The 26,056-nt window shown below is 36.8% G+C and overlaps 1 protein-coding gene across 5 annotated transcripts in view; it reads right to left on the reverse strand.

Moving 5' to 3' along the window:
- Nucleotides 1–26,056, reverse strand: part of RALGAPA1 (Ral GTPase activating protein catalytic subunit alpha 1) — a 227,501-nt gene that overhangs the window by 147,934 nt on the left and 53,511 nt on the right. For all 5 annotated transcript variants that reach the window (XM_084874263.1, XM_084874264.1, XM_084874265.1 and 2 more), the window contains exons 11-16: nucleotides 20,011–20,208; nucleotides 15,698–15,835; nucleotides 11,145–11,293; nucleotides 7,535–7,664; nucleotides 5,654–5,891; nucleotides 3,330–3,491 (exon numbers count right to left, since the gene is read on the reverse strand). In XM_084874263.1, the coding sequence (XP_084730389.1) occupies nucleotides 3,330–3,491; nucleotides 5,654–5,891; nucleotides 7,535–7,664; nucleotides 11,145–11,293; nucleotides 15,698–15,835; nucleotides 20,011–20,208 (1,015 nt within the window). The remainder of the gene's footprint in view (nucleotides 1–3,329; nucleotides 3,492–5,653; nucleotides 5,892–7,534; nucleotides 7,665–11,144; nucleotides 11,294–15,697; nucleotides 15,836–20,010; nucleotides 20,209–26,056) is intronic.

A 26,056-nucleotide genomic window follows, 5' to 3' on the forward strand; every position in this document is an offset into this window, starting at 1 on the left:
CCCCCGCCCATGTGCACAAATTTTATGCACTGAACCTCTAGTCTCTAAATAATATTCTGTGTGTGGATGCACCAGTTGTTAATCTATTCATCCACTAAAGAACATCTTGGTGCTTCCAAGTTTGGACAATCCTATATAATAAAAGGCTAATATGCAAATTGTCCTCTTGATAGGGAGTTCAAATGAGAGTTCGACCAGGGGGCAGGGCAGACAGCCAACTGCCCGTGGCATCTCCCCCTGGCCAGCTCTGCCCCAGATCGGCCCCCTCATCTGGATGGGGGGTGGGGCCAGCGACCAACCACCTGCAGCCCTGCCCCCAGCCATCCTGACCCCTGATCGCCCCCCTACAACCAGGGGTGGGGCCGGCTGGCCAACCTCCCATGTCCCCTCCCCCTGGTCGGCCCAACTGGCCAGACCTCACTCGTGCCCGAATTTGTGCACCTAGCCTCTAGTTATGAATAAAGTTGCTACAAAAACTTGTGTGTAGAGGATTGTACAGATGTCATGTCTTCATGTTACCTGAATAATTATCAAGGATGGTAAGAATATATATATATATTTTTTTAAACTACCAAAGTGTCTTCCAAAGTGACTGTACCATTTTGCATTCTCACCAACATTGATAGTTACTGTTGCTCTATCACCTTATCAGCACTTGCTATTGTCAGTATTCTTGTATTCTTGATTTTAGCCATTCTAATAGGTATGTGGTATTTCATTGTCTTAAGAACAATTTATTTTTAAATCCTACAGATTAAACCTATAGATATACCTGCATATATGTATAAAGTGTGTAAGCATACGTAACTGTATTCTGTACCGCTTTAATTGCACAAAATTGGAAACTAAATGTTCATCTTCAGGATATGGATTAAATTATGGTACTGCCATGTAATGAAATCTGATGTAAGAAATTCAACAATTTCTGATATACAATAATCTTTAAAATGTATCATTATAGCTTGACTTCACTTCCTAGCACCTCTTCCTTTCTTACTCCACACTCCAGTCACTATGACCCCCTATTCTTTCTTCCTCAAATATCCAAGCACACTCATGCTCCAGGCTTTTATATTTTTTCTTCTGCTTAGAACACTCTTTCCTCTAGTTATCTGCTCTCACTTTATTGTCTCTGGTCTTAAGAGATATGATTAGATGGGCCTTCACTGACTTCCCTAAAACAGTTCCATTTCAACATCCTATACTCTCTTGTCCCTTATTCTACTTTACTTCACAGCAGTACTTCCTGAAATGTTTACTGTTTAATCTATTTTTATGTGTCTCCCTAACACTACAACTGTCAGCTACAGTGGAATTTATTAGCTTTGTTCCTTCCAAAAGCCTCAATGCTTAGACAGTGCTTACATAATGAGTACTTAAAAATACTTTTTTTGCCAAAACTGGTTTGGCTCAGTGGATAGAGCGTCGGTCTGCGGACTGAAAGGTCCCAGGTTTGATTCTGGTCAAGAGCATGTACATTGGCTGCAAGCACATCCCCAGTAGGGGGTGAGCAGGAGGCAGCTGGTCAATCTTTCTCTCTCATCGATGTTTCTAGCTCTCTATCCCTCTCCCTTCCTCTCTGTAAAAAATCAATAAAAAAAAATATATATATTTTTTTTGTTTGAATGTCTAAAAATCATGGTTCACAACAGTGTGTATATTATACTATATACACAGGCTCTATTTATAAAATATCTTTAGCAGAATGCTCAAGAAACTGAGAATAGTGGTTGTCTCTACTGAAATGAAGGGGGAAGGTGAAGAGTAGTGATGAGGGAAAAGACCAGAATACATATACTTTCATAGTTTGAATTTTTAACTAAGTTCATTAAGAACACAAAATATTAATTTTTAAAACTAAAGAAAATATATGTCCAAAGAATATCCTAATTTAATTTGCTGCTTCTTTTAATATTTTCTACCTTTAGCAGGTACCTTTATTACCAAAATTGTAAATGCTTTAACTTTTTACTTCATAGGTTTCTTCAATGAACAGATATGATTTAAAGATGAATATTACTCACATATATAATATGCCTCTTAAAAACTAGAGATATACCAACATGTTAACAATGATTACTTTGAATTAGACAGCTAACGAGTCTTTATATTTAAAACTATACTCCCCAAACTACTTCTATAAAAAATTCATGAACAATTTTAAAGATACTCAAGCAAGATTTAAAAGACCATTATTTTGCAGGGACAGTGTGGCTCAGTGATTGAGTGTCAACCCTTGAACTAGGAGGTCAGTTTGATTCAAGTCAGGGCACATGCTCAGGTGGCAGACTCCATCCTAGTAGAGGGTGTACAGAAGTGATTATCTCTCATCATTGATGTTTCTCTCTCTCTCTCTCATCCTCTCCCTGAAATTAAAAATAAAATTTAAAAAGGGCTATGATTTTTAAGTCTTTTAAATCTTTAATTTCTAGTTTTGATTCTCTGTTTAGAATGTAATTCTTAACACTTTAGAACCCATCATTTTATAGATGATATATCCTTACAATGGTTTTAAATTTCTTTTAAATTAATAGTGTTTTCCAATGATTACCATATAGATACATTCCTACAGAAAATTCTCCTTCCATAGCATCATGGATTATAAAGCCTGAAGTAATTACAAGCAATTTTGTTTCAGGCACTACACAGATGAACTAAGTAAAGTCTAGAAAGTTCAGTAAATTTTCTAAAGCTATCTAGCTATCTCGTAATGAAAGAAGAGTGAAAAAAGAGATTAGGACACAGCCCTTTTGCTTTTCCTTATAGCACTCAACCTACTACAATTCAAACCAAGTTAAAAATCTCTGAGGGGAAAAGGAATAAAATGGTAGCTAAAACTATAGTATCCTGAGTGATCCTTATTAAAAGCAGCAATGAACCTAGCAATAGACTCCACCTTGGCCTCAGCTGTCTGCAAATAGAGAGCATGTATTCCTTACTGAAAGTCTGAAGCCAATCTAAATATGTAATTGTAGTACTGAAAGTTTTCCATGTTTGTGAGTAAATTCACTTAGAAGAAACTATATCAGTTTTGGAAAATGAATCAGTTCTACTTCAACTCTGTAAAATAACAGTTTAGAATTATTGACATTACAGTAAAATAAACTACATAAAAATAATGTATGATAAATCTTAATACCATAAAGGAATAACAGCATGTCATTGGACTCTTGAGTACTACTGAAAGAAAAAAAAAAAGGTTTTGCTATACCAGTGTTTCACTTAACAATAAAAATCAACTGATAAGAAAACTGCATTTAGATACATTGTTACTAAGGACTATAAATGGATTCCCCTGTACAATTCTCATGATTGTAAAGAGTACATACCAACAGTTTTTTGCCGTACTATACTCCTCGCCTTTTCAGTTCCTGGGGAACCAGTGGTTGTTGCACTTCTCTGTCTCATTGGGGCTTGGCCAGGCTGATCACGACTCCATCCTCTAGAAAATGACTTGTCAACTGAAACTTTCTGAAATTCATGTCCAACTCCTAGAAATGTAGATTTATAATCTTAGTATATCTGATGTGTAATACCTAACCTCAGATTCTTAGACTTATTCATAATCTATATATATAAAAGCCTAAGCTACCGTTTCGTTGGTGGCTATGATGCACACTGGCCACCAGGGTAAAGATGCTCTGACCAATAGATAAGCTTGCTGCTGGGGTCCGGTCAATTGGGACTGAGTGAGATGGGCCGGACAAGCCTTGGAGCCCTCCCGCAGTCCCTCCCCGGCCTGACTGTGCACCAGTGGGGTCCCTCAGCCTGGCCTGTGCCCTCTCGCAATCCAGGACCCCTCAAGGGATGTCGGAGATCAAGTTTCAGCCTGATCCCTGCAGGCCAGTCCAATGGACCTCACGGGTGCAAGAATCTGTGTGCTGGGCCTCTAGTTCTATATAATAAAAGGCTAATAAAGACCAAACTGCAGAATGATCAGTCGCTATGACAATCACTGACCACCAGGGGGCAGACACTCAATGCAGGAGCTGCCTCCTAGTGGTCAGTGTGCTACCATAAGTAGAGCACCACTCAGCCAGAAGACAGGCTCACAGCTAGCGAGTGCAGTAGCGGCGGTGGGAGTCTCTCCCGCCTCTATGACAATGCTAAGGATGTCCGACTGCTGGATTAGGCCCATTCCCCGGGGTGAGTGGGCCTAAGCCATTAGTCAGACATCCCCCAAGGGCTCCTGGACTGCAAGAGGGCACAGGCCAGGCTGAGGGACCCCTCTCCTAAGTGCACAAATTTTGTGCACTGAGCCTCTAGTATACTATAAAGTAACAAGATAAAATGCTTGTGTACTGTAAGGCTTTATTGAACTTCATTTTATGTAGAAATCGTATTCTAAAACAGATGCAGATTTTTTAAAATATGCCATCAACAAAAAGTATTATAAATTCTCTGCCACTCAATTGACTCATAATATAAATGAAACATCTGGACAAGCCAGAAGAAGAGAAAATGAGCTAACCAGCCGGGACCGGTTTGGCTCAGTGGATAGAGCGTCGGCTTGGGGACTGAAGGGTCCCGGGTTCGATTCCGGTCAAGGGCATGTACCTTGGTTGCGGGCATATCCCCATTAGGGGGTGTGCAAGAGGCAGCTGATCGATGACTCTCCCTCATCGATGTTTCTAACTCTCTCTCTCCCTTCCTCTCTGTATAAAATCAATAAAAATATATTTATAAAAAAAAAAAAGAAAGAAAATGAACTAACCAAAACCATCCTGAGGTAGAAGTTACTAAATCTCTACCTGTCAATAATAGCTACTTGGGAAATAGTCCAGGAAAAAGTAGTTTGGTCACATATTTACTATCTGGTGTTAAGCGTGAAATGTGACTCAGATATAATCTCTAATTAGAAACTATTAATAATGGAAAATACTAACAAACCAAGGATCATAAAATCATATATTAGTAACATAATCACTGTTACTGCCCCTCCATCCCTTTTAAATATTAGGGAGATACGCAGTCCACATGTGGAATGTTTGCTTTTAGTTAAGAACTAAGAAAATGTTTTCAAAATAATTTTCAAATTATTTTTAAGTAGAATAAAATAAAACCATCATCTAACAAAAATGTACGTATGATAAAGGAAGTGTTTGATAAACTTCAATTTTGACTATTAAAAATACAATATTTAAGATTCTGACTTATCTACACTAATAAGAGAGGTATGCAAATTGACTGTACCCCATGTTGCCCATCAGCCAATCAGGAATGATATGCAAATTAACTCAACAAAGATGACTGGTTAATTTGCATATGCAGGCACGGAGCGGCTGGGCGGGGTGCCTGCTATGCGGGGGAAGATGGGGGGCAGAGGGAGCTACAGGAGCGGTGCTCCAGCCTTGAGCGAAGACTTGCAGGCTCTGGGGCAGCCAGGGGCATAGCCAGGGGAAGGAAGGCCTATTCTTGCACGAATCTTCGTGCAACGGGCCTCTAGCTTATCTATAACTCTTTATATACAGAACACTTTGTCCCACATAACATTATTACTGATTTTAAGGTTTTTCAACCTTCAGGATAAATGAAGAGGGGAATAATGAAGAGAAAATATGACTTTTAACCTTAGCCCTCTCCCTGGCTTGGTCTTCTGAGACCAAATTATTTAAACAAATTTATATGGAACATCTCTGTGAACAACTCTTACCTTTCCCTTTGTGCTTTTTTTGCTTCTGTTCACTCAGCTTATCCAATGGTAAATCACTGAGATCCAAACTATATAAATTTCTAGCTAAAACTTTAGTTAGTGTCTCCATAGTCAGTGACCACTCAGTGGCTAATTCTTCCCAATAGGTCAATGACGACAAGACTGAGAGTAAATCATCCCAAAGTTCTCGGGAAATGTACACATTTAGATTTGCTTTGATCCAGGCAACTATAAGAGTCTATAAAGAAAAAAAATCAGAAATAAAATGAAATATATTCAAACTCATATATATTCAATTATTTTAAATTACTTAAAAACAAGTAGAATAATATCCATGGCCTTTTCTTGGTACATAGTAATTCATGCAATCATTAGTATCTACTATATATTTCACTTCAACAATTGCCAACTTTCAACATTCTAGCAATTAAAACAAGGTGCCAAAACTGAAAAGAAATTTCCCTGAAGTTGCTCTTTTATGTTAATATTAAATAAATGCTTTTTATAAAGATACAAAATCTTTCCCACACTAACTGTTGAAATTACTGAGTAATTAATGGTTACTGAACTAAAAAAAACTCACTACATCTTCAAATCACTAACTATAAAACTTGAACATTCTAAAAATAGAAAACAGAGATGTACCTAACTTAGTGAATGTATTTTTGAAAATAATATGTAAATTGAAGAATAAAATTAAATGTCATTGTAAAGAAACCAGAGGAATAGTGTTCTGTATAAATTCAATCACAGTAAAAAATTATTCATAAAAGAATAGGTATCAATAATCAGCTAGTACGCCTGTGATGCTGCAGATATATCCTATTGATGAAATAAGTTACAAAATAGGTTTTCAAAAGCTGACTCTTAGAAATTTTATTAAGAAATTCACAAAAATTTACAGGTTAAATGTAAAGATGAAAATGAGCAGAGTTTATAGTACAGAATATTAATAATTAATGAGCCTCCATTCTATCTTTAAATGTTCAGATTACAAAGAAGTTATTCTACATAGCAAGGTAAAATTTTGTCTTCCTATAGCTCCCACCATTGGGTTAGTTTTAACAATGGGAAAATTAAAGAGAGAAAGAATAAAGGCTAATGAAGTCAAGAGGAGTTTAGAAATAAATATAGCTGGTTTCAAAGGGTTTTTTACTAGCAACATAGAATTTTAGGTAAACTAGCGTATTTGAAAATAAATTAATTTTAAGTTACATTTCTGGTCAAGAATTAAATCTCAGATTTTGACATTAAGAACTATTTTTACCCATGTATTTATATTCAATGTGTCATATTAAGAAAATACTTTCCAAAAAATTCATAATACATTTAAACTCAGTATTTTATCCTCAGGTTGGAAAACATGATGTATAAATTCCTATAAAATCAAAATACCACTGATACTTCAAATGAAGATGTGAAGAGAATAAAGTCTTAATAGCATAAATAAAAACCTTGATTATTTACTACTTCTCATTGCTGTGGAACAATATATAACAAAGTTTTGGCTCTCCAAAAGGACCTGAGACTTGGAAACTCATAAAGCAAACAATCAGGCTACTACTCATGAAGCCCTCCAGCAGCTTTTTGCAATTGTACAAGTGAGCTACACAAAAAACAAAGTAAATATCATCAAGCCTGAGTTAACCCCTTTTTTTCAGAACCGTATTTCCACTTTTATAATAGGTTATGAATTTGTACATATGGCAAATAAGTGTGTTTTAAAAAGCAATTTTTAATTTAGCTTTACAAAAGATACTTTAATATAAAATGACTACCAATTTAATGCTTTTTCCCTTCAGGTAACAAATACAGAGCTCAGTGAGTCTTAAAAAAATACATATCTATACACCTATTTAACTATCTATTTATTTTTATTGCCTGAAAAAGTGGTCCTGCAAGTCGACCTGCCAAGGTCATATTTTTTTTCCCCTGGAACTGTAGAAAAGCTTGTGATGGCATCTTCAGTACAGACTCCGTGACTCTGAGCAACACAAGCAGCATCTGTTCCCTTAAAAAAAAAAAAAAATTAATTAGTTTCCTTCTTGCATATGTTTGCTTTTGATTAATGAATAACTTTCAAATTATTATTTGCTTTAAAAATTGTATTATCTTTCAATAACTCAAATAGCAAATATCTTTCAAAATTTTAGAATTCTGAAATATTACAATTTTAAATTCCACTTTATAAATCTATACCATTTTTTCAGACACAGTACCCACTCATCAAATAAATATTTATACAAAAGATGAAAATTTTGGGTGAAAGTGGTGAGACCGGTCCATCCTACACCCCAAAAATTAAATAGTAAACTTAGGAAGCTGTTTGAAGAACACTCATTCAGCTATATAATATAGTTCTACCTGATCATCTTTACAATAGGGAGAACCACCACATATCTAGAATTGAAACAGGTTCAATTTAAAAACACTATATGATTTTATTAACCAATGTCACACCAATAAATTCAATTAAAAATGAAACACTATGCCGAAACCGGTTTAGCTCAATGGATAGAGCGTCGGCTTGGGGACTGAAGGGTTCGATTCTGCTCAAGGGCATGTACCTTGGTTGCGGGCATATCCCCAGTAGGGGGTGTGCAAGAGGCAGCTGATCGATGACTCTCTCTCATCGATGTTTCTAACTCTCTATCTCTCTCCCTTCCTCTGTACAAAATCAATAAAATATATTTTTAAAAAATAAAAATAAAAAAAATAAAAATGAAACACTACATGATATTTTAAGATTAATAAATCACAATGAGCCTGACAAGTAATTAAGGACCATCGCTCTATTGCTTCTTCCCATCTTTTAAGTTTAGCCATTTAAAAGAATATTTTAAAAATATTTTTAAATTGATTTCAGAGAGGAAGGGGGAGGAAGGAGGAAAGAAAGATAGAAACATCAATGACGAGAGAGAATCATTGATTGGCTGCCTCCTGCATGCCCCACATTGGGGATTGAGCCTACAACCTGGGCATATGCCCTGACTGGGAATTGAACTGTGATCTCCTGGTCCATAGGTTGACGCTCAACCACTGGCCTGGCCATTTTTAAATATATATATATATATATATATATATTTTATTGATTTTTTTTTTCACAGAGAAGAAGGGAGAGGGACAGAGCTAGAAATATTGATGAGAGAGAAACATCAATCAGCTGCCTCCTGCATACCCCCTACTGGGGATATGCCCGCAACCGAGGTACACGCCCTTTACCTGAATTGAACCTGGGACCCTTCAGTCTGCACGCTGAAGCTCTATTCACTGATGGGCCGGCCATTTTTTAACCATTTATGTTCTTTGTGTATTGCAAATCAAGCCATCCTAATAATATCTTTACCTTGCCTTGTTCTTCTTGATGTTTATTATTAAGACCACAAAACTGCCATATTTTCACCTAATAATTCAACTATATGTGAAAAAGAGTCTGACAGTGGTTGTATATGGTTGGCTGTATAGTGAGGCTAACAGCCTAAGTCCCTATCACAGCCCCTCCTCTTTGGCTTTATTTGCTAGCCCATTTCAGACATAGCAACACATGGAGCAGTCCATGTGAGAAAAGATACAGCAGAGGCAGCAAAAGATCCCATAATTAGATTCCATATTTAGATGGATATTCTGAAGAGTGAGGACAAAATCAAATAGAAAAGTATCATTCAATGAAAAATATCCTGAATTTGCATGCAAATAAAATATCATAAAAATAAAAGGTGCCACATTTGTAATCCTAGGCTTCTAGCTTAGCTATATGAAAAGCTATTCATAGTAAACTGCTATTTGAAGTATAGATTTCCAAATAAATCTTATCTGATTTGTGGTCAAACCTTAACTCACTCATGTATCAGATAACCTTTCACTTTATGCTACAATAATAATGATGATTTTAATTCATAAAGACTTGTAAACTCAATAAAAGTTTATTGTGTGGGCAATCTTTCATTATGCTTTTACTTAAAGGGATTGATAACAAAAGAATTCTAAAATTGTGTTCGAATTTTAAAACAAGACTCTCTTTAACCTGGCTCCACAGCATTGATTCAAAGCATATTAAAAGTAAAAAAGGGCAAACTAACAAAATAAGTTAATAACAATAACTACTTCTAAATATAATTATATTAATACTGTTAATAAAGATTTTTTTCAAAAGCTGTTTTTCCATATATAGCAAAATATAAATTAAGCATGTTCTTGGAGTAAGAACTTCCATTCTTTAAGAATGAGTCAAAGAAAAAATTGTATGTATAAGGATGTTGACCATCCTCCCCTCCTCCAACAACAAAATGAAATATCTACATATCCATCAATAGGTGACTGGTTAAGAAAATTATGGCACATATATATGGCACAATACTATGTAACTGTGTGTGTGGCTTGGTGAGAGAACTTTTGGCCATTTTTTATTTTCTTTTTCTTTGAATTTCATAATGAACATGTGCCATTTTTGTGAAAACTGAAGAACAGCTCTTCTCAACTTCCCTAAAGGCCTATTTTTTCTATTCAATTAAACAAATCTTTATAGAGTACCAATACTATCTAAGGAATCATGCTAAGAAATGTAGGAAATACAGAAACAAAACAACCAGTTTATACCTTTTAGGATCTCTCAATTCAGTGAGATAAACAAATGCATATAAGTAATTTAGGGATTAAGACAATGTGACAATTATAACCGAGGTACAAATACAGAATTAAAGAAAGGAAAAAAACATACAAGGATATGTGGAAAAATGAAGGTGACACTAAAGATAGTTAATGGTAACAATAAAAAAAGATGGCAGAAATTAGACATTGTAAAGGAAAGTTCACATGTGCTCAGGAAATTTGATAAAGCTGGAGGCAGAATCTCACCCTGCAAGATGCTAGGTTTGAGAAAGGGCTGGAAAGTAAGCAAGGCCCTAACGGTACATGGCCTTAAATGCTAGGTTAAGGAATCAGGCATTCATGCATTCCATAGTTACTTATTCATTCACTCACACATGCATACATACATACATTCAATTCTGGGACACAGGAGGTTATCATATGCCCATTTTAGAAAAATAAGCCACGGGGTCTTTTGGAAGTTTGAACAAAGATGTTGAGATAGCCCGGCTGGTGTGGCTCAGTGATTGAGTGTCAACCCATGAATCAGGGTCACAGTTTGATTTCCAGTCAGGACACATGCACAGGCTGAGGGCTTGATCTCTAGTAGGAGGCGTCAGGAGTCAGCGAATCAATGATTCTCTCTCATCATTGATGTTTCTTTCTTGTTGTCCCTCTCCCTTTCTCTCTCTGAAATCAATAAAAACATTTTTTAAAAGATGTTTTAAAAAAAGATGTTGAGATAAAGCAGACTATTGTCATCATAATTATATAAAATATTATATTCATTTATTCAATAGAAGCCTATAAAATATTGTAACAAGCCCTGTTCACAGACACTATTCTCTAAAAATTACGATATCCATACACACATATAAAAAACATAAAGAATAAATATTTTTACCAAGTCTTTTTGTCCATTGATACTTGCACAACCATGAACCGATAAATGTTAAGAATACGTTTACACATATCTGTGTGCTCATCCAGAAGACTTTTTATTTCATTTGCAGGTTCAAGAAGAAATATATTTGATGAGTTTATAATAAACACCTAAGACAAAAGAAATCATTAGCCATTCATTATAGAATTTCAATGGCAAATTTCTTATTCAAAGGAGAAAAAAAAAACCTCAGATGCTGACTAGGGTGTGATCAATAATAAATTTAAAAGCATAAGACCATAGATTAATTATATATAATTCTACTTCTACCACAAACTTGATACCTCAAATATAAACTCATTAAATCTATGTATTTTATGTTTATCTAGACAAATTTTAAATTACTATTGGGAATGCCCCAGTAAAAAACAGCATATATTTTTATTTTTTTTTATTTTTTTAAAATATTTTATTGATTTTTTATAGAGAGGAAGACAGAGGGATAGAGAGTTAGAAACATCGATGAGAGAGAATCATCGATCAGCTGCCTCTTGCACACTCTCTACTGGGGATGTGCCCGCAACCAAGGTATATGCCCTTGACAGGAATTGAACCCGGGATCTTTCAGTCGGCAGGCCAATGCTCTATCCATTGAGCCAAACCGGTTTCGGCCAGCGTATTTTTTTTAAACTGAGAGCTTTCATGTAAGAATGGTATTGCTGTCATAAAATGAAAGAAACAATAAAAAAAAAATACAAATAGTTTAGAATAAAAATGATACCCAAATCAAGAATTTTCTGAATGAGGTGTTTAAAAGCATCTTTCCTCCTTTTACATGTTTATTGGCAATGTCTATATGTCTTTTGATAATAAATAGACTGTATAAACAGACTATATATTATAGTACTACAAATTAGGACCTATCAATATGTATCTTCAATTAAATTCATTACAATCAAATCATTTATACTTTGTTATTGAGGACAAAATTATAATGGTAACAGGCATGTGGCAAAGGCACTCAAAGACACTGCAAAAGAGAACATTGCATCCGTTGTAATCTTAGAACATTTAAATCTTTTATATTCATAATTCTGATTTAAATCCCTGGATGAATTATGTAACAAAATATAGTTGTAAAATCACATAAGAAAAGTACATTAAGCTAACTTTAAAATAGTTAAAATAGAAATAAGCTGACTACAATTTAGCCACACAGACTAAGAAATGCGAGAGGTACAAATAAACATCCTACATAATAAAGAGGTAATACGCAAATTGACCATCATGCCCTCACACAAGATGGCCACCACAAGATGGCCAGCAGGGGAAGGCAGTTATGGGCGACCACGATGGCAGGGGAGAGCAGTTATGAGAGACCCTGAAAGCATGGGAGGGGAGTTAGGAGTGACCAGGATGGCAGGGGAGGACAGCTGGGGGAACCAGGCCTGCAGGGGAGGTCAGCTGGGGGTGACCAGGCCGGCAGAGGAGGGCAATTTGGGGGGACCAGGCCTTCAGGAGAAGGCAGTTGGGGTCAACCAGGACTGGAGGGGAGAGCAGTTAGGGGTGACTAGGCCAGCAGGGGAGGGCAGTTGGGAACAACCAGGCTGGCATGGGAGGGCTGTTGGGAGCAATTGGACTGGCAGAGGAGGGCAGTTGGGGGCAATTGGGCTGGCAGGGGAGCAATTAGGCGTCGATTAGGCTGGCAGGGGAGTGGTTAGGGGGCGATCAGGCTGGCAGAAAGAAGCAGTTAGGGGCGATCATGCATGCAGGCAGGTGAGCAGTTGGGAGCCAGCAGTCCTGGATTGTAAGAGGGATCCCGGACTGGAGAGGGTGCAGCTGGGCTGAGGGACACTACCCCTGAATGAATTTTGTGCACTGGGCCTCTAGTTATAGATAAAATAAGGACACAACTATATATCAAGGAAAGAATTTAAAAATGATGATAGTTCACTGAATAGCTTTATGCTAATAATTAAAAATTTAATGCTTTTTAAAAGTATATTTTTGATGTTTTTGAGAGACAGAGAGAGAGAAGCAGAGAGAGAGAGGGAGGGAGGGAGGGAAGGAGGGAGGGAGGGAAACATTGATGTTAGGGAGAAACATCAATCACTTGCCTCCTGTACGAACCCCAATGGGAGATTGAACCCACAACCTGGTTATGTTTCCTGGCTGGGAATTGAACTGGTCACCTTTATGTGCATGGGGCAATGCTCAACTAACTGAGCCACACTGGCCAGGGCAAATAAGTTATTTTGTAGACAAACATAAATTGCCAAAACTAACTGAAGAAGAAATAGAAAAGATGTATCCACTGAAACCATGAATGAACTTAAACTGGTAATCAAGGTCTCCCTGACCCATCTCTGAACACCAGGCCTGGGAAGCTTTACAGGCAAAGTTTTGCCTAACCTTCATGGAAGATGAACCATATTTTACACAAACTGTTTGAGAGAGAAAGATGAAGGAAAATCACCCAATTTATTTTTACAAAACTATAATCCTATTACCAAAAAACAAAAACAAAAAAAGGACTATATAAGAAAAGACCAATATCACTTATGAACATATGGCCAAAACAACAGTAGCAATTCAAATTGGGCAAAATATAATACTTTATGATTGACTAGTATTTACCCCAGAAATGATAGGATGTCTTGACATCAGAAAAGCCTGTTAATATAATATACTCTATCAATAGATTTAAGTGGGGGGGTGGAGGGGAGAGTATGATCATCACAATGTATTCAGAAAAACCATTCAGCACTTATTCATTATTAAAATAAAATACTTTATTTTAGCATACTAGGAAAAAAATGTGTAATTCCTTAATTTGAATAAGAGTATTTATCAAAAACTATAACAAATGCTATATCCGCAATTGAACCTGAGAAATACTGCCAAAAGCCAAAAACAAGGGTACTCACTATCATCTCATTGTTCTCAAGGATGCCACGCATTCAAAAGGAAGTGATGAAGTGGGGAGTAGAGAATGAATATAAATATGAATAAAGTGAAAAAGAAAAGACAAAACTGAACTCTGTAGCAATCTGGGAGAAAATCTTTCCAGACAAAAGAAGATGCAGATATAAGGTAACTGAAGAGACAGCCTGTGCAACACATATGAGAAACAGCAAGGAGTATAGAATGAGGTGAGTAAGGAGAAAAGCCAGTGGGAAATACATTAAGAAACAGACAGATCATGTGAAGCACAGATTCTCATACTACCAGTGGTAAAAGAACAAGTTTCTTCCACCAATCTTTAGCAGAAAGGTTCTATAATAAATGATTTTTTTTTTTAAAGAATAGGAAAAAGGAAATGCAAAACGACATACAAACCCAAACTTTCATTAGAATTAAGAGATATTCAATGACTCAGTTTATAAAATTACTCCCAATTTTATAATTATGTTGTGGGCCAGCATTAGTCAGTCTATGGATTACAATTTGAGGAACAATCCTAAATAACCCTATATAATAAAAGACTAATATGCTAAGTGTTTGGCCATCTGTTCAACCAATCAAAGCATAATATGCTAATGCCGCTCAACCACTCGCTATGACGTGCACTGACCAGCAAGGGGGGCGGGAGGAGGGTCGGAGAGTCAACCAGTCGCTATGATGTGCACTGACCACCAGGGGGAAGACACTCTGACTGGTAGATTAGCTTGTTAGTGGGATCTGGCCAATGGGGACTGAGCGAGACTGGCAGGACATGCCCCGGAGCCCTCCTGCGGCCCCTCCGTGGCTGCAACATTCCATGTCCCTCTCCAGCCCTGACTGTGCACTGGTGGGGTTCCTTGGCCTGGCTTGCGTCCTCTCACAATCCAGGACTCCTCAGGGGATGTCAGAAAGCTGGTTTCAGCAGATCCCACAGGCCAGGCCAAGGGACCCCATTGATGCATGAGTTTGTACACTGGGCCTCTAGTGATGTAGGTAAAACCTTAATAGACCATTAAAAAGGCTTGTTTTTATAATGAATGATAAACTTATACAAGTTTTAAGCAGAAAAATGACATGAACTGACTGTTAATAGGATCACTCTTATTATTTTGAGATAACCAGGGTAAAAGCAAAAATACTAATTAGTTTACTGCATCCTGGCCAGCATGGCTCAGTGTCTTAGCATTGATTTATGTACCAGGAGGTCAAAGTACGATTTCTGGTAAGGCACATGCCCAGGTTTTAGGCTTGATTCCCAGTGCAGGAGGCAGCCAATCAATGATTCACTCTCATGTGTGATGTTTCTATCTTTCTCGCCATCTCCCTGTCTCTCTCTGAAATCAATAAAGACATTTTTTTTTTTTTTTAAAGGATTTTACTGCAATAATCTAGGAGGCCTGGACACAAGAGGTAATATGAGTGCTCAATACTTGTCCAATTCTGCAAACAATATGAAAACTGACAGGATTTGTTGTCAAATTAGATGAAAGATAGGAAACAAGACGGCCTGATAACAGTGGTTTGCAAATTTATTACATTTAAAAAATTATACTCTATACTGAAATACTGAACTATGTTCAAAATGTTTAATGATTATGTTACTTTAAAAAAATAATCAAAAAGTGATCCACCTGCAAAACTGCCTGGGTACCAGCTCGTATGTTTTCTTCTGTGGCTTCTTCAGAGGCGTTATGAAGAACATCTTGATAGGTGCCATTTTTTGCCCAAGTGGAATTTCGAATATGATCAGCAATATTGGCCCCATTTTCCTGAAGAAAAATACCAAATTATTAATATTTCATTAATTAAAAATGCTATGACAAATCAGTAAGCTGAAGTAAACTGGAAATTATTGGATACCACTGCTAAGCATCTTCTCAAAACAGCAGGTGTCTTATTTGATTACAAAATCTGTTTGCTCACCAGAGACTATTGTATCATTTCAGATATACAGACGTTTTTCTATGTACCAAATACTTACACACTTACACAGCCTTGAAAGAGATGGATTTTGCTCTAAAGTAAATGTGTTAATCTAAAAAACTTAAATAAAATAGAAAATTGCTTCTATTTATCCTACTTAAGATTAATAAAATTCCTATTATCCATAGAAAAAATTCTGATACTTGAAACCACTAAAATTGCAGCTTTCTGCTTGAGATTTGGCTGTCAAAATCTTATTGACTAGACATTTCCCTTATCTGTGAAAAGCCACACAAACAGAGATTTCACTCAATGTTGTTCCCTTTCTTAAAGTTACTCTCTAGTTTCTTTCAGCTTTTGGTCACTCACCAGTATCTTCAAATAGTTTTTTTAAAAATTTTTTTTCTAGAGCTTATCATTGTAAAATGCAGGTGGTTTCATCTACTACTTTGTCATTTCCAGAAGCAGCACAGAACTCAGCTCTCCAGTAGCCAAGAGTACCTTTCTCATAAGCTCCAGGTACCATCTAAATAGTTTTTCCTGAATGATCCACAAGCACCTCAAATTAAAAATGTTTAAAAGGAAGCTTATTATCTGAGTCTTCCCTCCCATCCTCAACTTCCTACTAACTTCTCTAGCCGCCTTGGCCACCACCACTACACTTGCATTTTTAAAATTCCTATTCAAGAGTGAATGGCAACCAACCAAAAAAAAGGAACTTGGGACACCTCCCCATTTCTCATTTCTCTCAGCCAATTTAATCATCAAAACATATTGATTGTACCACCAAAGCAGCTCATATATCAGTCTTGTTCTTTATATTACCACTAGAGGCCTGATGCATAAAATTTGTGCACAGGAGGAGGGTCCCCTCAGCCCATCCTGCACCCTCTCTAATCCGGGACATCCCTCTCACAATCCTGGACGCTGGCTCCTAACTGTTCATCTGCCTGCTTGCCTGATTGCCCATAACTGCCAACCCTGCCAGCCTGATCACCCCAACCAGCTCTGTCTACTGGCCTGATAGCCCCTCACTGACCCCCCCCTGCCAGCCTGGTTGCCCTTAACTGCTCAAACCTTGCCAGCTTGATCACCCCCGACTGCCCCCCTGCTGGACTGGACACTACGCGCAGCCATCTTGTGGTGGCCACCTTGTGTCCACGTGGGGGCAGGATCTTTGACCACATGGAGGCAGTCATATTGTGTGCTGGAGTGATGATTAATCTGCATATTACTCTTTTTATTAGATAGGATAGAGGCCTGGTGCATGGGTGGGGACTGGCTGGTTTGCCCTGAAGGGTGTCCTGGAACAAGGTGGGGGTTCCCTTGGGGCATGGGCGGCCTGGGTGAGGAGCTGTGGTTTGTAGGCCAGACACGCCCCCCGGCGACCCAAGCAGAGGCTCTGGTATCTGGAATTTACTTACCTTCTACAGTTGAAAGTTTGCAGCCTGGAGCAGAGCCAAGCCTTCTGCTTGCTCCTTGGCTACCACCATTTCTGTTTGGATTTGTTACCTTCTATAATTGAAACTTTGTAGCCTTGAGTGGAGGCCTAGGCTGGCTAGGGCAGGTGGGAAACTTGGCTTCCTCCATTGCCAGGGAAACCCAAGCCACCCTCTTGCTCTCTATGAATGTAGCCATCTTGGTTGGGGTTAATTTGCATACTTGCTTTGATTGGCTGGTGGGCATGACTTGTGGGCATTGCTTATGGGTGTAGTGGAGTGATGGTTAATTTGCATATTACTCTTTTATTAGGTAGGATAGATTGCAACTGCCACTGTCCTATCTCTATCATGTACTTCGCATCTCCCTTCTGAACTTGGCTAATATTTCCTAACTAGTCTCTTGCCTCCAAATTGGCCTCCAATCTATCTTTCAACCAAGACTTGGAATAATACTCCCGAAATATGTAACTACTCATGCATTCTTCTACTCATAATCCTTTGAAGGCTTTCCAGTGTCCAGAATGTAATCAAAGCCAATTACAATGGTATACCTGCACATTTTTGTAGATTCTATTCACACTATGTGGTTCCTTTCCCATTTATTACCTGCTCCTTACATCATCTACCTCCTCCATGAAGTCTTTCCTAAACTGTTAGGTGTTCCCTCTTTCACACACTATATCACAGAAATAATATTGTTTTATACTATTTACTTTGAATATTTGTCTTCCTGCTAAATCATAAGTTATGTAAAGACAGAAATGATGTTTTTTTGGGCTTATATCTCCAAAACTTTCTCAATTGGCATGTTTTACAGAACAATTTGTAATTTGTGGAAGTATTTTATTGTCACAAGAAATGAGAAGACTATAGGTTTTCAATAAAATGATCCACGGAATGCTAAACATACTATTATATAAGGTGCCTGAGAATCTGCACATGCACATACTATCCTGTATCCAACATATCTTACAAACGCCTCATGTGCACTATGCGAAAAAAACCCATTTATTAAAAAAAAAAAAAACTAAACAAAAAACCATTTATAAAAATTATCTGAATGTATATCTTAACTCCATCTTATGAATAATGCCTAATTTTAAATGATTTTTTAATATATTAAATTTATCAGAAATATCCTATATAATTAAAGGCTAATAAGCAAATTGACTGAATGGTAGAAAGACCAGTCTCTATGATGCACTGACCACCAGGAGCAGATGTTCAATGCAGGAACTGCCCCCTGGTGGTCAGTGCACTCCCACAGAGGGAGCTCTGCTCAGCCAGAAGCAGGGCTCACGGCTGGTAAGCACAGCAGAGCAAGCCTAAGCCATCAGTCAGACATCCCCTGAGGGCACCAGGCCTCTAGTAAATCAATAAATGATTCTATCTTCTGTTTATCATTCATGCCATTAGCAAGAGTTGCTGGCATTAAAAACAAACAAACAAACAAACAAACAAAAATAACAACAAAAATCTCTAATGGCAACACTGATTGCAGTATTTAAGCAGCAGAAAACACCTATACAATACACTTATATCACCTTGCATTTGTAGCTTTGTTCTTTCCTCCCACTTTCAACTATTAGATTTTTAGTTACCAGATTATATTATGTCATTTTTATTTAAGGATAGTAAATGACACAGGGTAGGCTCAGTATTAAGCTAAACATTCATGACAAAATTTGGGGGAAAACAGATTATTTAGACTGACAGTTTTATCCTCTAGCTTGACACAAAATTTGGATATTTTTGTTGGTATATAATAAGAACTGGAAATTTTATTTCATAATTTACATGGTTAATTTTAGTTACTTCAATTAAATTTCTTAGTTACATTCTCCCCATTCTTAGACATAGGGGAGAATGCCCTATAAATACATACATACATATATATATATATATATATATATATATATATATATATATACACACACACACTGAGTAGCCATATTATTATGATCTCTGAACGCATAATAATCTGGACACTCAGTGTGTGTGTGTGTGTGTGTGTGTGTGTGTGTGTGTGTATATGAGAAGCTTGGTGCATGAATTCGTGCATGGGTGGGGTCTGGCCAGCCTGGCCAGGGGGAGGGACCATGGGCAGTTGGCTGGCCTGCCTGTTGGTCAAACTCCTGGTCAAGGAAACAATTTGCATATTAGCCTTTTATTATATAGGATATACACTGAGTGGCCAGATTATTATGCATTCAGAGATCATAATAATCTGGCCACTCAGTATATATGTATATATACATATATCTATAATTGATTCACAGTTTTAAATATTATACCTTTTATAATAGTTTTAAATATTATACCTTTTATAACAGCATCTAATTTTGATCCAATGACATAACGATATAATATATATAACCTCAATATTATTATATTTTTTAAGTTGTGACATCAAAGAGCTTTGGGATAGGGTACTGAGCTAATTGTAATGTTACCGAAATTATAAAATATACTAATGGTATCTTTACCTTCCCATTTAGTAAGTATATGTGTGTTAACATCACAATTTTTGAAAATCTAGTCTATTAAACAAATAATAAAGTAAGTAAGTCTTATTTTACCTCTTCTCTCTTTTCTCCTTCTTCCATTGAAATATCATGGTCTGGAACATTGTCAATGCAAGGTAAGTCAGAAGAAGAAATCACAATTTCTTCAGGCTCTTGCATGAACAAAGGTTTTTCCTCTTGCTGAATCCATTCTTGATATACTTTTACCACTTTCCTCATTGCTGCTGCTTCACAAATTGGTAACAAAAATGCCTAGTGAAGAAAAGAAATAATGATACTTTTTAGATGCCTTTTACTTTGCCAAAAACCACTAATACATATATTTTTATCTTATTATAAAATGAGGTATAGACCATTTATACCTCATTTAAAAATATATATATGTTTTACTGATTTTAGAAAGGAAGGGAGATGAACAGAGAGATTGTGAAGTCTTCCCCTGAACAAAAAGTTCACCAGTTTGATTTCTGATTAGGGCACATGCCCAGGTTGCGGGCTCAATCCCCAGTATACAGGAGGTAATCGATCGATGATGTTTCTCTCTCATCAATGTTTCTCTCTATATATTCTTTCCTTTCCTCTCTCTCTAAAAATAAATAAAAGTATATTTGAAAACAAGATTTTAATTGAAACAAAACAAAATCTAACTCTGAGAATAAAAATCACATGAAACAAATCAACTGAGCTTTTCTAAGCATATAAAGAAAAAGTCAGAGTTTTCTTATTTTCTTTTACTTATAACAAATTTATATAAATTAAATATTAAGACAATAATACTTAAGTAATTAAAATAAATATTTTAATCTTTTCTTTAGATAATTGCCAGGTTGCCTTAACTTTTTTAAAAGGAAATATGTCCTTGTTACTCACAAGAATACTATATTTTCACATCAAAATAAATTTTTTTCAAATCCTCACCCAAGGATATGTTTCCCGTTGATTTTATGAGAGTTGAAATGAGAGGGAGAGATGGAGAAAAACACTGATGTGAGAGACACACACTGATTGGCTGCCTCCCACATGCCTCTGACCAGGGGCGGGAGCTTGTATCCGAAGTATGTGCTCTTGATCAGAATCTAACCTGGGAGTCTTCAGTCTGACACTTTATCCACTGAGCAAAACCAGCTAGGGCTCAAAAGAATTTTTTTATACAATTCAGGTAACAAAAATAAAACAGTAAAAATATTCTTAATCATACCACCCAAATCCTTTCCTTATGCATGTTTGTGTTTATGTACCATAATATTTCACTGTACTTTTTATTTACTAATAGAAATTGAATTAAATTGCTTTTAATTATTCATTTTACAAACACTACCTATTCATTTCAATTCTAAAATCAGCCTTCCTGGCCCAGTGGTTGGCTCAGTGGTAGAGCATCGGTCTGCGAACTGAAAGGTCCCAGGTTCGATTCCGGTCAAGGGCATGTACATTGGTTGCGGGCACGTCCCCCGTAGGGGGTGTGCAAGAGGCAGCTGGTCGATGTTTCTCTCTCATCAACGTTTCGAGCTCTCTATCTCTCTCCCTTCCTCTCTGTAAAAAAATCAACAAAATATATATTTAAAAAAAAAAAAAAAAAACTTCCGATAAATGCTCTTTTTTTTGCATGAAATTCAACATTTTAAACATAAAAATATCTATGTTAACACCTTCAGAAAATTTGACATATTAACTTTTCAAGCATGTTTTCAATACAACAAAATAGCATTTATACCAACTGGTCAACCTAGAAGAAATGGACATATTCCTACAAAAATATGACCTTGCAAAACTCAACCAAGAGGAATCAAAAAATCGGAATAGGCTGATATTTGTGGAGGAAATTGAAGCAGTAATCAAAAAACTTCCAACAAACAAAAGCCCAGGACCAGAAGCCTCGCAGTGAAGTTTTATCAAACATTCAAAGAGGAAATAAAACCTATCTTGCTCAGACTATTCCAAAAAATTCAAGAGGAAGGAACACTTCCAAGCTCTTTTTATGAAGCCAGCATTACCCTAATCCTAAAACAATACAAAGAAAAAGAATTACAGGACAATGTCTCTCATAAACATAGACACCAAATTCTCAACAGAATTCTGGCAAATTGAATCCAACAATACAATAGAAAGATCAGACACCATAACCAAGTGGGATTTATTCCGGGGATGTGATGATAGTATAATATCTGCAAATAAATAAATGTGATCCACCACATTAACAAACTTAGAGATAAAAACCATATAATCATATCCATTGATGCAGAAAAAGCATTTGACAAAATCCAACACCCTTTCTTGATAAAACTCTCAGCAATGTGGGAATAGAGGGATCATACCTCAACATAATAAAAGCCTTATATGACAAACCTACAGCTAACATCATGCTCAATGGGCAAAAACTAAACTCATTTCCCCTAAGAACAGGAAGAAGACAGGCATGCCCACTTTCACCACTCCTGTTCGATAAAGTACTATGAGAGCTGCCATAGCAATCAGATAAGAAGAAGAAATAAAAGGTATCCAAATTGGAAAAGAAGAAGTATAACTGTTCTTATTCACAGATGGCATGATACTATACATAGAAAACACCAAAGACTCTATAAAAAAAAAACTACTAGACTTAATAAATGAATTCAGTAATGTAGCAGGATACAAAATCAACAACCAGAAATCTATGGCCTTTTTATACATCACACAAATGAACTCACACAAAAGTAAACGGGGAAGAAGAAAAAAATGAGAAGAAAAAAAAACCAATCCCACTTACCATTGCACCAAAAAAATTAAGATACCTAGGGATAAACTTAACTAGGAGCATAAAAGACTTGTACTTGGGAAAACTACAAGACATTGAAAAAGGGGATACAAGCACATAGGGAAGATCTAGGGAGAGACAAAGCTGTATCACTTATAGCTGTGGTCAGCAAACTGCGGCTCGTAAGCCACATGTGGCTTTCTGGCCCCTTGAGTGTGGCTCTTCCACAAAATACCAGGGCTTGCGCGATCTATTTTGAAGAAGTGGCGTTAGAAGAAGTTTAAGTTTAAAAGATTTGGCTCTCAAAAGAAATTTCAATCATTGTACTGTTAACACATTTTTGCGGGAAACGAGTAAACTCGTCATATCGCTTTTTATACCAAAGCGCGGGAGACGAGTTAACTCGTTTTGTTCCGCTAAGCGGTGGGGCGGGGGAAACTTGTAAACAAGGGCGCCAAACGGGTGACGGACTACACATTATCTATTGTCAGCAGCACCCTATGCGTCTAATTGCCGATACAATAAATTTGAAGTGGAAAGATATGACTGTGAAAGAAATGAAGAAGTTTTGGGGGCTTGTAATACTTATGGGACAGGAACGCAAGGACTGACGAGATGATTATTGGAGCACGGAACCGTGGATGGAGACACCGTTTTTTCCAAAAACGATAAGTAGAGACAGATTCCGTCAAATATGGAGGGCCTGGCATTTCAACAACAACGAAAATGTGCAAGACAACTAAGATAGACTTTGCAAAGTCAGACCATTATTGGATTTCTTTCTTCCCAAATTCAAAGAAGTTTATAAGCCTATTCAGCAGTTGTCTTTAGATGAAGGCATAGTACCGTGGAGGGGAAGATTATTCTTCAGGGTTTATAATGCAGGAAAAATTATAAAGTATGGGATTCTGGTGCGTATGGTATGCGAAAGCAATACTGGCTACATATGCAATTTCAAAATTTATTGCGATGAAGGAAAGAGATTAATCGAAACAATTCAAACAGTGGTATCTCCTTATACAGATTTATGGCACCATGTATACATAGATAATTATTACAATAGTGTTCAAAACAGCGAGATACTCTTGGCGGGGGGGGGGGGGGGGGAATCAGAATTTGCGGTACCATACGGAAAAATGGAGGACTTCCAGACTGTCTAAAAACGGTTTCATTGAAAAATGGTGAAACAACTTTCAGAAGGAAAAAGGGTATTTTGCTGCAAGTCTGGCAATCAAAAAAGACAGTGTTTCTCATATCCAACATTCACTCTGCTGAGATGAGGGAGAGTCAAAAACATCGATAGAAGGAAAAGACAAAAAATTATAAAGCCAAATGCTCTGATCAATTACAACCGATACATGAAAGGCGTAGACCAGGCGGATCAGTACTTGTCGTATTATTCAATTTTACACAAAACGGCTAAATGGACCAAAAGAATGGCTATGTATCTTATAAATTGTGCCTTATTCAATTCATTCGTAGTATATAATTCGGTTAATTCGGCTAACAAAAAGAAATATCAAACTTTTTTAAAGGACGTAGCGGTCCATTGGCTAACTGATGAAATTTCGATAGATGAACCAGCCGAACCTGTACCATCGACATCTAGGAGCAAGGGTTGCAAATCGGATCCACCAGGGAGACTGTCAATGGACATGAGGAAACATACATGGAACCTCTAGTTGGAACCGGCAGAAATAAAAATGTTTTATGTCGTTGTCGTGTGTGTGATGCTCATAAACTATGACGCAGTGAGATGGGGTACATGTGCAAGTTTTGTAATGTACCCCTGCACAAAGGAAAGTGTTTCGAACGCTACCACACAGTGAAGCACTATTACTAGGTTATAGTTTTTTTCATAAGATCTGTTGAAAATTTCGAAAAAATATCGTAATTTGTATAAATAAAATTATTTTGATTGTATTTTTTTGTTTACCTAGAATGTAGTAATTTTGTGTACATGAAAAATAGAATAACACATATTTTGCAAAGTAAATAAATAGAGACCTCTTTTTAAACTAAAACACTGCAAGTTTCATAGAAAAATACCAAATAGATCGAAAGATATGAATATTTTACGGAAAGTCTAATTTTGGCGAGAAAACGTCAAAAAAGCCCCGCGCTACGACGCGATTTGGCGGGGAAATGCCCGATTACAAAGTGTTAATACTTGGCTCTGTTGACTAATGACTTTGTCGACACTGTCCTAGGGCAATGGAGACTAAGAAAATAAATAAACAAATGGGACTACATCAAAATAAAAAGCTTCTGCACAGAAAAAAAAAAAAAAAAAAAAAAAAAAAAAAAAAAAAACAATCAACCAAACAACAAGAAACCCCCCTGCATGGGAGAACATATTTACCAATGCTATTTCAGATAAGGGTTTAATTTCCAAAAAGGAACCCTGCTTCATTGCTGGTGGGAATGCAGACTGCTACAGCCACTATGGAAAACATTATGTTTCCTCAAAAAATTGAAAATGGAACCGTCATTTGACCCAGTAATACCACTTCTAGTAATATATCCCAAGAAAACAGAAACACCAATCAGAAAGGATATAAGCACCCCTATGTTCATAGCAGCACAATTTAAAATAGTTAAGATTTGGACACAGCCTAAATGCCCATTAGCAGATGAGTAGATTAGAAAACTGTGGTACATCTACACAATGGAATACTATGCTGCTGCTGCAAAAAAGAAGGAATTCTTACGATATGCAACAGCATGGATGGAACTGGAAGCATTATTCTAAGTGAAATAAGCTAGTTAGTGAAAGAAAAATACCACACGATCTCACTCATTTGTGGAATATAAAGAACATTATAAACTGATGAACAAAAATAGATAACAGAGGCAAAGAAGCATCGAATCAACTGTCAAACTACAGTGGGAAGGCTGGGGAGGGTTGGGTGATGGTGGGGGAGGTAAGAGATCAACCGAAGGACTTGTATGCATGCATCTAAGCATAACCAGTGGACACAAGACCCTAGGGGCGAGGGGGAAGGCATGTGCCAAGGGGTAGGGGAGGCCGGGGGAAGGACAATGGGGGAAAAAGGGAGACATATGTACTACTATTTTTAATACTTTAAACAATAAAATAAAGTTTTCATATGGTTTCTTTTCCACAAAATTTCTATGTAATTGAGAATGTGCATTTAGGAATTTCTAGTTATCTTTATGCAAAATAGCTTCCACTTTTTTCATTTCTCTCCTTTATTTTATTCCCCAAATAATATATGCCTTAAGCAACTTTAATTTCAGAATGCCTTACAGGACAAACTAAGCCCCTATAGGGAGGATAAAGGCATTTAAAACATTGCTTCTTATTTTTATAAACCACTTTATTGATCAGAAAGTGAAAGATTA

Source organism: Pipistrellus hanaki, assembly GCF_964339955.1.
Source record: "Pipistrellus hanaki genome assembly, chromosome: 1".
Lineage (NCBI taxonomy): Eukaryota > Metazoa > Chordata > Mammalia > Chiroptera > Vespertilionidae > Pipistrellus > Pipistrellus hanaki.